Below are 13361 nucleotides of genomic sequence, written 5' to 3'. Positions count from 1 at the left end.
AAATACTCCTTCTGTCACAAATTTTGCATTTTTCCGAGATTTCGTTATTTTTAGAAAATGTGAAGCCACACTTTGGACCGCCGACGTAAGCTATTCATGTTCGACTCGCGCGGTTATGCCAACACTTCCGGTAGACGCTTCTTCGTTGGTGTTGTTCAGCGGTTTCTTCTTCCGGTTGGCGGACTGTGAATATCGAAACTAGGAATCGAAATTTTGAACGATTCCGGGAAAAACGAAAAGTTAGTCCCGGTTCCAATCGATACTCGATTCTCAATACCCAACCCTAGTGGTGAGGACCAGCCTGCCACATCACAAACATCATGTAGGGAAACTCCTGACAATAAAGCTTTCGAAATACTCCAATCAAGTGACCCCGTACAGCCAAAGGTGAATGCTGACCAGTCAACTCGAAAGCAAGTGAGATTGTGGGTGACCCAAAACATACGAACAGTTGTTCAGATTTCCTCCGCACTGCAGCTCTATGGACATAAGCATCTTTAGGGCCCTAACCTGGCAGGGCAAATTTAGTTTATCTTCATCTGACATCAAAAAGGAGAACGACAGAAAGCCTGAAGTACTATTGGTCTAAGAATATTAGAAGGGACCTTAGGAACATAGCCTGGCCAAGAATGAAGAAAGGCCTTAACCATGCCAGGCCAGAATTCCAGGTATGAGGGAGAAACAAAGAGTGCTTGAATGTCTCTAATTATTTTGAAAGATGAAATAACAAGAAGAAATATAGTTTTTGGGCGAATGAATTTCTCAGAAACATCTTCAATGGGCTTGAATGGAGCTAGGAAGAGGCCATCTAATACAGGGGTTGGACAATGAAACTGAAACACCTGGTTTTACGACACAATAATTTGTTAGTATGGTGAGGGCCTCATTTTCCATCCAAATACAGCACCAATTTATCTTGGGAATGACAGATAGAAGTCCTTCACACTGACCAGAGGGATTATGAGCCGTTCCTCTTCCAGAACAGTGTCCAGGTCACTATATGATGCTGGTGGACTCGCTCCTCCAAAACACCTCAATAATATTTAGATCTGGTGACTGTGCATGTTCAACGTCACTTTCATCTTCATCAAACCCTTCTGTCACAAGTCTTGCTGTGTGTGTTGGTGCATGATCATGCTGATACATGGTTTGAGCATCAGGTGCTCATGATCCTCCAGAAGGGTTTGGTAGTCCTCGGCCGTGTCGTGTCCATCAAATACAATCAGGATTGTCATGATATTGGAGCTCAAACCATCACTGATCCACCCGTGCTTCACTCTGAAGATTGGCCGCCAGGCATATAGATGTGAAACTTCCAACATTGGCCAGTGTTTCAGTTTCATTGTCCAACCCCTGTACAACAGCCAAATCCCATGTCGGCACCCACGAGCGGACTGCTGGCCTTAGCCTCAAAGTGCCACGAAGAAAATGTGTTATTAATGGGTGTCTCCCCAGAGAAACTCCACTCAAACGGACGTGGTAAGCAGCTAGTGCCGCCACATACACCTTCAGTGTGGAGGGGGATAACCCTGCGGAGAAGCGCTCCTGCAGGATTTCCAGCACTGCACCCACCGGGCAATTAAACAGTTCCAACAGGTGCTCTCCACACCAGAAGTGAATAATTTCCACTTCAAGGCATATAACTTCCTTGTGGCTGGAACTCTGGAGTGGAACATGGTCTCCACAACCTCGGTTAAGAGACCTGAACTTATGAGCTGGGCCCCTTCAGTGGCCAAGCCCACAGTTTCCACAGTTCTGGGTGGGGGTGAAGGATCACCCCACTTGCCTGAGAGACTAGGTCCCTCCTGATTGGAATCTCCAGAGGAGAGCCGTCGAGGAGAGACACTAGGTCCGCAAACCATACTCTGGCCAGGCAGAACGGGGCTGACAACAGTAGACGGACCCCGTCCCGGCGAACCCTTTCCAGGGAGCAGAGCAATCCGGGGAAATGCGAACAGACGTGACTTCGGCCACACCTGCACTATAGTGTCCAACCACATAGGGGTTGGATGATTGAGAGAGAACCACAGTGGATATTGTGATGTCTCCTTGGAAGCGAACAGGTCTACCTCGGCACGACTGAAACTCTTCCTTCCTTCTTTGGCACTCAGTGAAGGCGGTCGCATTTTCTCTCCCTCCTCTTACCTCCTTCTGCTTCGCTTCTCTCATCACGTCTAGTCTACTGTCTTGTACTTTGAGAGACTCTCTCAGCACTGCTCTCCAAACTAAGAAATTATAGATTTGATCAACTGGTCTCTCAACGCAATTGACACCATCTTCTCGATGAGAAGCTTGGGTTCAGGGGAACCTGACTGTCCTGCCGGAACGTTCGCAGCTGTCTACACGATGAACGCGTGGGATAAGTGCAGTCGGGCAGCAGTGGCTCAGTGGTACATGTAGGGTGTCTACAAACCGAAAGTTTGGTGGTTCAATCCACAGTTCCACCTGACCAAGTGTCGAGGTCTCCATGAGCAAGACACCTAACCCCAGCTGCTCCCGACGAGCTGGATGGCACCCTGCATGGCTGACACCGCCGACGGTGTATGAATGGGTGAATGTGAGGCAAATGTAAAGCGCTTTGGTGGCCATTGGGCCGTTTACCATTTAAGTGCTTCCTAGATCGCATCACATAAAGTTGTGCGATTCAGAGCTGCTTTATAGTTTCCTGGTCGATGACATCACCCGCCTATGATGTCCCGTCTCGCCATTGGACTGATTCCATACGTGCTTCATGACGCAATCACGCAGAGCCGTTCCCGTAGTGTTTCGACGCAGCCCGAGTTCCCTTGAAAGGGAAATTTCCTTTCACTTCAACTGCTTTTATTTACAACAAATGTCTAAACATTTGTATAAACATAAAAAAAGATTGCAACTTACTGAACAAATTTAGAAGACATTTGATGAACAGAAATGGAACTAGTTAAAATGGAACTAGCTAAAGGGACTCAAAATACAGTGTGCTAAAAAGCAGATGATTCTTTCTTTCTTTCTTTTTTTTTTTTTTTTGCTGAGTTAGTGGTTAAACCGCAGTATCACATGTGATTTTCAATACTTCTCACACCAGATGGCACCAATTTGCCTTCCATGCATTGGATTTATATATTTTTTTGTTCTAATATTTGTAATATTTAGTGAAATACCTAGTGCATAGATGTGAATAATGTCTTGACGTATAAAAATGATAGTACATCCATTTCATTGCAAAAAAATAAAATAAAATAAAAAAATAAAAAAAAACCTGTGTAGACCACATGTGTGATCCCTAAGTTAGGAATACCATTTTTTAAATGCCTTTGGCTGAGTTGTAAAGAGCAGTAGTGTGAAAGTGTGTCTTGCATCAAAAATAGGATCTCTCTCAGAGCATCCTGTACCACTGCTCAAACTTCATTCCCACATCTATGCATACCTCTATATGACTAAGAGAAAGCTATCATTGCCCCATGAGCAGACACACACAACAAGTACTCTCTGAAAGAAGTCGTCAAACCCTTACATACTTCAAGATGAAGCTGGATTAATGTAGCAACCATTTTATAAAAAAAGTGATGCAGATGAAACGGGCACAAAACCAGCCAGCCAATCAACACACATATTTGCACGCTGCTGCTGACACGCACCTGCCCAAGGTCCTCTAATGTCTGATCCTGAAACCACATCAGAGGGGTAAACAGATATATATATATATGCAGACAAGTAACACACATAAGCGTGAATGGACAATATTTATCTAATCTTTCCACCCAAAGTTATGTGAACTTACCTCTGGTGAAGTCTGACTACTCAGTATGTGATTGTAAGTGAGAAACCCTGGGTTAATAGGGTGTCACACACACTGATAAAAACAGACAGAGGGGTGGCATAATATTATGTATTTGGCATATAATATATGTTCATGCAGAGCCTTAGTGAGGAAAAAAAAAGATGATAAAATTCTGAAATATCAGCTATTGAGACACTGGCGATTGAAATTGTATGTCAGATAGTTTCAAAGAAATCAATAAAAAGGGCTTGTTCATGACATTTAATAATAACGTCATATTGTATTCTTATTCATTTGAAATATTCAATTGCAATTAAATTCAACAATCTTTTTTTGCAATGACAAATGTAAATACACAAATCTTGTGGCTATATTTGCATATTATGCTTTTTGCTGAGAATAAAGGTACATTTTCAGTTTGAATGTAATTATTACATTGGGGAAATATTTAGTTATTTTTGAGACCGCTTTGTTTCCATCACTCCCATCCAGCAGTGGATGACCCACGTCTGTCTGCGCTGGCCTGCCTCAATCAGAGCTTGCTGAGTCTACACATGGTCAACGCTTTCCTAAATTTCACATCAGTCAATTTGCTCAGGTAGTACGCCCCGGTGTACTTTAATAGCATTCCAGTTTGTGTTGGTTTTTAATAGTGCTTGTCCAATGGGTGATGTATTTGACTTGTTCTGTGTTTATAATTTGGCAAGGCCAAATGGTTGTGAGTGTGTTTTTGTCCTGAGGCTGGCTGATCTCTGCAGTTGTGAGGTCAGTTAGTGGTCCATCAGTCAAAGCACAAGCTGGCAGAGGAGACTCTTCAAGCTAAGCTCAGTGTTTAAGGGCTTTATAATGGTATGTGGTGGGCAGGGCCGTCACTAGTGGGGTGAAAGGTGGTGACAATTATAGGGGATCCACAAAATCCAACAGTTATACTATTTAAGTTATACTATTTGTTGTATAAATAATATTTATATTAGTTGTATGCCTGAGATTTAAATGAAAACCACAAAAAAGTTCAATTTGGTTAAATATTTTTCCAAATATCTGCTTCTCTTACCTCCATAAAAATGGTTTAGTCCGACCAAAAGTATTTATTAATTATTCAATCAGAGTCAGTGACAAACATCAGTTGGACCCAATAAAATTGTAAGTCCCACCCCAGCTCGTGAACAGAACCAATCCGAGTTGAGGCGGCAGCCTGAAGTTAACGATGAACTTGGTGGAAGAGCAGGAGACTGACCGAAAATATCGGGGAAAAGAAAACATAAATCAGGTACCAAAAAAGACGAGGCCAGGAGAGTGGTTGTATCCCAGTCGATCAAGACGTTCTTAAAGACCGGTTATGTATTGTTATTTCGCTGGGAATTTGAAAACTTCGGTCTACAGTCTGCCGTGTACAGTCATTTTTTTATTATTGGTGCGCGCCACAATCAACCGAATGATTACGTGGTCTAAATTCCTGTCTTTTTACACTATAGTAAATAGAGTTTTAAAAAATTACAAAAGTCAAAACGCATTACATTATGCATCTGACGTGCCGGCTGATTATATTTAATACATCGAGAAAACACGAATACAACACATTGCACTTGGATGAATAAATGTATTCGCTTTATTTAATAATATTACAAGTTCCGTATTATCTTTATTAAAAAAAAAAATAAGACACTAAATTTTTTTAATTTTTTTAATTAGACTGCATTCTTGTCAATTTTTAAATGTTTACTTTTAATTTATGAATTACAACAGACTAATGGGGAAAATAAATATTACTTTTTTTAAAATTGGTTTTATTATTATTATTTTAAGAGCTAACTTATAAAATAAACGTTTTACAACAACATCACCATCTTCTATATGATATATATATACGATATTGGTGGAGGGGGCCCACATCAATATTTTTTCAGGGTGCCACCTAGCTACGGCCCTGGTGGTGGGATCACTTTTCTTTAGGTGTTTCCAGAATTGAATGGCTCTTTTTTGGATGTTTAGAAGAAGAGGGTATTGGCCAGTTGTTGGTCTGTATTCATCGTTTGGCATTTTTTGCAGGACTCTTTTACAGAATTCTAAATGTAGTTTCAATTGGATGTTTTGTTTACAAAGTCAAATTTTATAGGCAGGCACCACACTTCATTGCCATATAATGCTTCATTAGGAAGTCTAAATATCTAGTGGTTAAAATGTTGGGTAACACTTTATTTGAAGGGTTGTGCATAAGACTGACATGACTGTCATAAACATGACATAACACCTGTCATGAACATGAATGAGTCTTTATGAATGTTTATGACTTTTGTCATTAAGTGTCATTCGGTAAATTATGACACTTTTAATGCAAAGTTGACATTGTTTAAAATGTCATTGTTATGACAACTTGACATTAAACAAGACAAAATGTCTTGATTATGACAACTTGGCATTAACAAAGACAGAAATGGCATTAACCAAGAAATCATAACTAGTCCAACGTGTTCCACTTTACTTGAGGTAAGGGAAAATATTAATGACACTGTTGTTAAAGCATTTGACAGTGTAATAACCCTTAATTACACCTTTATAACTAGTACAATGTGTTCCACTTTACTTGACGACAAGTACAATATTCATGTCACAATTATATTGGTGTCACGACAACCAAAGTTAAAACCAACCATAACATATGACAGGGTAATGTTAACACAAAGCTAAATAACTTCTTTAAGTTTGATAATTAGACCTGTTATGACATATTTGTGAAAGGTTATGATTTCTTGGTTAATGTCAAGTTGTCATATCAAACAATGTCAAATTTGCATTAAAAGTGTCATACTTTACCGAATGACACTTAATGACAACAGTCATAAACATTCATAAAGACTACTTCATGTTCATGACAGGTGTTATGTCATGTTTATGACAGTTATGCACACCCCTTTAAATAAAGTGTTACCAAATGGGGCAGAAAACCGTTCCCAGGTTACTGTTCATACATATGCCTCGGAAGTAGTTTTGTCTCAATTTGGTCCAATTTGTCTCAATTCTTGTAAGATACCAGATCTACAAATAAACAAAACAAAAACAAAAAGCTACACAGAACATCACTGAAAAATCTGTCTTGTGCCTGAGGACTTGCCTTCTTAAATATCTTACAATTCTTTCACTGCTATGGGGAAATCTAAGGGGTTTATTTCTATGATTATTTCTGTAATTATTAGAATTTTGAATTTCAGTTGAGCTAAGTAATTATTGGAAATGGTTATTCCACATCTATCTACCTGGGATCTTCTTAGTTTTAGTTTACTAATGTATTTCATTTATCCCAGAATTTATTATTTATTTTTTAATTTCTTCAAACTGGTTCTGTTGAAATTGAGCTTGATTGAGCTTTCTGGTAGGATTTCTCAGAGCCTTACAGTCTAAATCAAACCATCCAGATTCCAATTTCAGAGTCAATTTCTCAAATCACTTTGTTGTTATGTTTTGTAAAATATGTAATTTAGATTTTCACTTTCACTGCTTAACTGATGCCGAATAGGAACTTGGAATGAATATAATAGAGATTGTACAGTATTTCTGTAGATTCAATGGCATTGGTATAATTAGCAATATGGTTTTCTGTCCATTTGAATTATATTTTGTTCATTGTCCTGATAGAGTTGGTTGATGTTTCAGACTGTTTTATATAGAGGGTGATTTGGCTGTGGTCTGGAAAAGGTTTTAAAGGCTTGACAGTAAGTAATGAATTGGGTGCAGTGTGATTCTAAGAAATCTAATTCCACACCGGTTCTAGAATTGAACCTGTGTGCCAGTAAAGGGACACTTGGCTTGCTTTTTTATTGCCCTTTTCCCCCCTTTCAAATATTTTAGTAATCATCATAGCTTAATCATTTAATGAATTATGTTATGAAATTGGACTTTCCTTTACCATAGATATGGCACTTTAAACCCCTTTTAGAGAGCTCAATTTGTGTGATATCAACTTCAAACTTGGAACACAACTAGACATATGACTTTGATTTTCTAACAATTTTAGAGTCCACATTTTTTTACATATATATATATATATATATATATATATATATATATACTAGGGCTGTGCAAAAATTAATTGCGATTAATCACATCCAAAATAAAAGTCTGTGTTAACATAAAATATTTGTGTGTGCTGTATATAATTATTTTGTATATATAAACACACACACATGCATGTATATATTTAAGAAAATGTGTTATTCATATATAAAATAATTATATTTATATAATATAGATTATGTATTTATATATACAAGTATATACAGAATTTAAGCACAAATAATTCTTAAATATATACATGCATGCATAGGTATTTATATATACAAAATAATTATACACAGCACACACAAATATATTATGTAAACACAGACTTTTATTTTGGATGCGATTAATCGCAATTAATTTTTGCACAGCCCTAATATATATATATATATATATATATATAAAATGTATAAAATATGGTTTTCAGTAAATTAGTTTACATAAACTTCTATAATTTTTATACATTCATTTTCTGATGCTGCTTTCAATTTTCTAAATATACCAACCTTAGGTCTGTATTCAAAAGCATCTTAAAAAAAAAAATAAAATAAAAAAAAATCTGAATTAAATTCAAAACTCGAAAAAGGGGAGTGACAGTTAACATATCACCCAGAAATGATGAATAGAACACCCACAAATTGAATGAACAGAAAATCCAAAAGAACATTTATTTGCTGAATAAAAGTTGTATTTTTTCTTATAAAATAAAATTATATATATAATATAATATAAATCGTCCCCTTGGAATTATAAGGTTCTATTTGACATTTTTGTCAAAATTGAGTTATTCACATATTCTTATTCTGTGACAATTTATTTACATTATGTGATGTGTTTTGTACATTTAGGGTCCCTGTTATGTTTATGTTTGAAAGAAACTTGTTTCCCATAGACATTTTCCTATATGGAATGCAAAAACTTTGAAGCTCAATATCTCAAAACTGTTCAGAACGCAGATAGAACCTTATAATTCCAAGGGGACGAAATGATATAAATAATATTATTTAACCCGAACTTTTCAATGTAGTGCAGTTTCTACAAAAATATCAATATTATTTCTGAAGGATCATTTGACACTGTATATTGGAGAAATGGCTGCTGGAAACTCACAGGAAAAAAATAAATATTATAAAATAGAATAGCCTATGTAAATCTACAGTAATTTTCAATACTTAAACCCTAACCACAACTAAGTTAGTTTAGCTCCTAAAGCACAAATCCTGATGGGATTTCCATCCGCAAACACTAAAACAGGAAAAAATAACAAGAAAAGAAATTACTGCCATCATCTGGCAAAACAAAGAATTACAAGAAAACTGATTCTAATAGCTGGTGGTGACTGATGTGGTAGTGCGCTTCTCATCTAGTGTTATCAACTAGCTTTAAATGTTTTATGGGTCACATAGATATAAACCACCCCAAGGCAGCTATAATGTATTTCTATGTGTACAAGTATCTACAGCTACAGTATGCGTCTCAGGAAGGCAACGAGTAGATTAAATATTAATATCTTCAAATCATCTTTCCACTGCAACAAAATATCTGACAGATACATAAAAAAATAACAGCTATAACATACTGGCAGATCTGCTCTAGATAATCAGCTAACAGATCTGAAGGTCAAATAATTTTACTCTGTTTAATTACTTTTAATAAAATATAACAAGGTATAACTTTTGCTGTGTCTCTCAGTACTTTTTAGTTTCAGCAGTGAGTAGTAGTTCTAAGGGCTCTAATAAATTATTGATGGTATTTACCAACATTCTATCCATTAAATCATTATTCAATTCTCATCCTTCATGCTTAGTTAAAAAAAGCTTATTATTAGCAATAAGCAATTCTTTTTCATTTGTCCAAAATATTTTTCCTAAAGAACAAAAATCAAAAGAGAATTTTTTTTCGCATATAAGCATAATAAAAAGTCACCTCAAACTTCTGTCGGAGCTCAGTATCCTCGTCATCTTCATCTGGAATGGGCACATTGTAAAACTCTCCCTCCTCCTGATTTAACATTTTGTACCTGCATCCCAGGCAAAGAGAATGGTACAAGTTGTGATTGTTTATTTGTGGTATTCTTCAAAGCACATTTCAAGTATCTACAGTTCCATTTACTGCCTATAAGGTTCATTCTGAGAAGGTAAAGCACCTATCATTATATATTTTCCAAAGCAAAATAATACTTAAAAATAATACCAATACATCCAATACAATACCATCACATAATTTCAGAACATTAACACTAGACAAAAATAAAAATTTTTTTTTAACTTGCACTCATGTTGTTCCAAACCTTTTTCCCCAAAATATACTGTATATGCCATTATATAACAGCATAAAGTAATATGATTACTTTTTAAATACATTTGTTCTAATGACAAAAAAGCTTTATTAAAGGCCATTTAAAAGTAGTCCATATGACCAATAGACGATACAGTTGTAATCAAAATAATTGAAACCCTATTGCAAATCGGTTTATTTGCAAAATTCATTTGAAGTTTTAGGATTCTGTTCTGTTCTTCTTTACATCCTCTAGCACTGGAAACCTGCGGCGTGTGGAATTAAGGCAAGATGGATTCATTGAAGTATCAGGAAATCCTAGGAGAAAACGTCATGCTGTCAGTGGGGAAGCTGAAGCTTGGGCGTTATTGGACCTTCCAACAGGACAAGGATCCCTAGTATACCTCAAATTCCACCAAGGCTTGGTAGCAGAAGAAGTCTTGGATGATTCTACAGTGGCCATCAGAGTCACCTGACTTGAACCCCATGGAAAATCTCTAGCGGGATTTGAAAATGGCAGTTGTCGCACGCAAACTCAAGAATATATTACTGAACTGGATGCCATTGCTCATGGGGAATGGGCTAATAAAATCCTCCTAAGATGCTGCTTGAAGCTGGTGTCTGGTCGTGTATCTCGTTTGCAGCAGGTCATAACAGCAAAAGGTACAAAAGATGCTTGCCATGAAGCAGTTGCATAATTTTGAGACTACAGAAGTCATTAAAAGTTGCATTTTCAGTTGAATTTGAGGAAACCATTTGAAACATTTGTTGTGTTGTGCTATTTCAATGACTTTTGTTTGGTTTGTTCACTGCAAACAGCTGGAAGTCTGTAACTTTTGCCAATAAACCTGATTTGCAATGGGGGTTAAATCATTTTGATTACAACTGCATCTTGTCTTCTGAAGACAATTGTGTTTTGTCATCATAGCAACATATAATATGTGAACAAAAACATTTTTCAGGACTTTAGAAGTTCATAATAGTACACAACCTTTATGTTATGTTATGTTTATTTGTATACAGTATGTCCCTGAAGGGCAATTAATTTTACAGCAACACAGCATACAAAAGGACAATTTAGAATACACATTAATAATTTTTTTAATAAAAAGTTAAAAGGTACCCTTTACAAAATAACACTAAAATAAGCACACACACACAATACTCACACAAAGCCTACACAACTACTTCCTTCCACCTACTGTACTCCCCCCATACCCAAGTTTAACAAAGAAATGGAAGTAGGAATAAATGAATGTTTATACCTGTTACTTCTAACCAAGGAAAATCCTGAGGGTAAAAACTGAAACTCAGAATAGAGAGGATGTGAGGTAACCATTAAAATGAATCGGGCCTTCCCAACTACTTGCTGGTTGTACAGGTCAGTAGGGTGACTCTGCTGAACTCCTAAGACCTTCCTGCTAGTATTTACTATTTTCACCAAAGCAGTCTTTGCCTTCACACCAAGGCTTCCATACCAGCATAACATACTAAATGTTAAAACCGACTCAATATAAGATTTATAGAATAAAATCATCAAGGACCTATCCACTTTGAATTTGGACAGTCTCCGTAGACAGTACAGAGTACAGACGTTGCTGGCCCCTTTTGCAAATCATCTCCACATTAACATTAAAATTTCTTACCATCCACACACTGGGGACTTCATGAGCTCGGACACACCAAAAGACATTGAGCCCATGAAGTCATTGCGGGTAGTTCTGTCCCAGTCCCACACCTCCACAGACAGCCGACGGTCCTTATCTGCTGGCTTCAGCTTACTGGAACACACAAGCATACAGGATGAAACATTACATTAGCACTTCCCTTCATCATATTCTAAAGCAGGGATTTCCAGCTGCTCTCTTTCAGCAATATATATTATCCAGATTAAAAAAACTCCAAACAGTTTTCAATTTCAGTTTATCTAATCACTTTTGTTATAAAAATTATATTACTTTTGTAAATAATAACATGTTAATATTTACAATGATAAAGTTTTTTAATATATATATATATATATATATATATATATATATATATATATATATATATAAAACTTATATTTAACTAAATGCTTAAATGCAGGTTTCTAAACAGGTTTAGGTTATCTTTTTGAATATTAAATATTTTACTTCATTTCACTTCATTTACATACATATATTTGACTGGACAGTTAGTCCTTCGAAAAACAGTTCTTAAGCTACTAGACTAGATTATTATAGTGCTGTTTAGACCTTGTTCAGAGCAGCGTCATGACAGGTATGAAAGAGGTGAGGGATAGACTTACCGTGTTTCCAATGGCATCTGCTGTAAAAAACTGAATAAAGCTGCTAGATTACTTACAATTTTCCACAGCTTACATTTTATGGAGTTTTTTGTCAACTGAAATTTCTTGGAAAGATATTTTTCCAGTGTTTCATGAGCAGAACAAACCGAAAACATTAAATAACAGTACAGCCCATTGAAGAGATGATTGTCTATCCCTCACAGCCTCGCTTTCATTCTCATTATGACCATTTACACAGTTTTATAAACTTTCATCGGAGACAACTGGGATTCACCGATAATCCGTTGTTACTGGGGAATCGGGGCGAACCAACTATCTCCCACCACGGCCTTCATCCTCCTGTCCTGAAAGCAGTATCACCTAATACCGAATATCACCATGGGCAGCTTTCTCGTGAGTGGGCGTGGTTTATGCGCAGCCAGCGGACATGCCCCCAGCGTTTGAGAGCAGAGAATACTGCTTATTTTTTCAAGATTTTGATAGCTTATTTTACTTTCTTGGCGGCTTTTTATATCATTCAAATTTAACTGGGTGGCTAATAACACATTTTACTGTGGTGTGACAAACTCAGAACACATACTTAATTTTGACTGTACAGGGACTTTACTATATCATTTGATTTGGTAGCCTGGATGCCAGCCCGAACCCCGCCCACAACATTTTTTGGTCGGGAATTTCGGTCTGGACTCGATCCATTGAGGAGAAATTATGATCAGTCAAAAAATGAACGGGCCAATCAGATTGCCAGGGCGTGCTTTATACGATGATGGACAGATGATCTGGAGCTGGAGAATTGAGATGTATAGAATCCACTGTCGCGTCTGTTTTATTTTTTAAATTTACAGCGCATTCATTTTTGATTCGGCAAAAGTGTAACTTATCAGCTGGCTCCGATGGTCGTTAAGAAGATGGGACGTAATGAAAAGGCTGTGGTTGTGGTTTCTCCTTTGGTCGCACTCATGGAGGAGTAAGTAAAATAAG

At 36.9% G+C, this 13361-nt stretch overlaps 1 protein-coding gene across 1 annotated transcript in view; it reads right to left on the bottom strand.

Annotated features, from left to right (window-relative positions):
• Positions 1–13361, bottom strand: part of prkcaa (protein kinase C, alpha, a) — a 163027-nt gene that overhangs the window by 47282 nt on the left and 102384 nt on the right. Inside the window, exons 7-8 of the mRNA XM_039655426.2 lie at positions 11737–11871; positions 9740–9833 (exon numbers count right to left, since the gene is read on the bottom strand). Of these exons, the coding sequence (XP_039511360.2) occupies positions 9740–9833; positions 11737–11871 (229 nt within the window). The remainder of the gene's footprint in view (positions 1–9739; positions 9834–11736; positions 11872–13361) is intronic.

The sequence above is a fragment of the Pimephales promelas genome, chromosome 8 (genome assembly GCF_988280905.1).
Source record: "Pimephales promelas chromosome 8, fPimPro1.hap1.1, whole genome shotgun sequence".
Lineage (NCBI taxonomy): Eukaryota > Metazoa > Chordata > Actinopteri > Cypriniformes > Leuciscidae > Pimephales > Pimephales promelas.
This window is presented reverse-complemented; position numbering and strand designations above follow the sequence as displayed.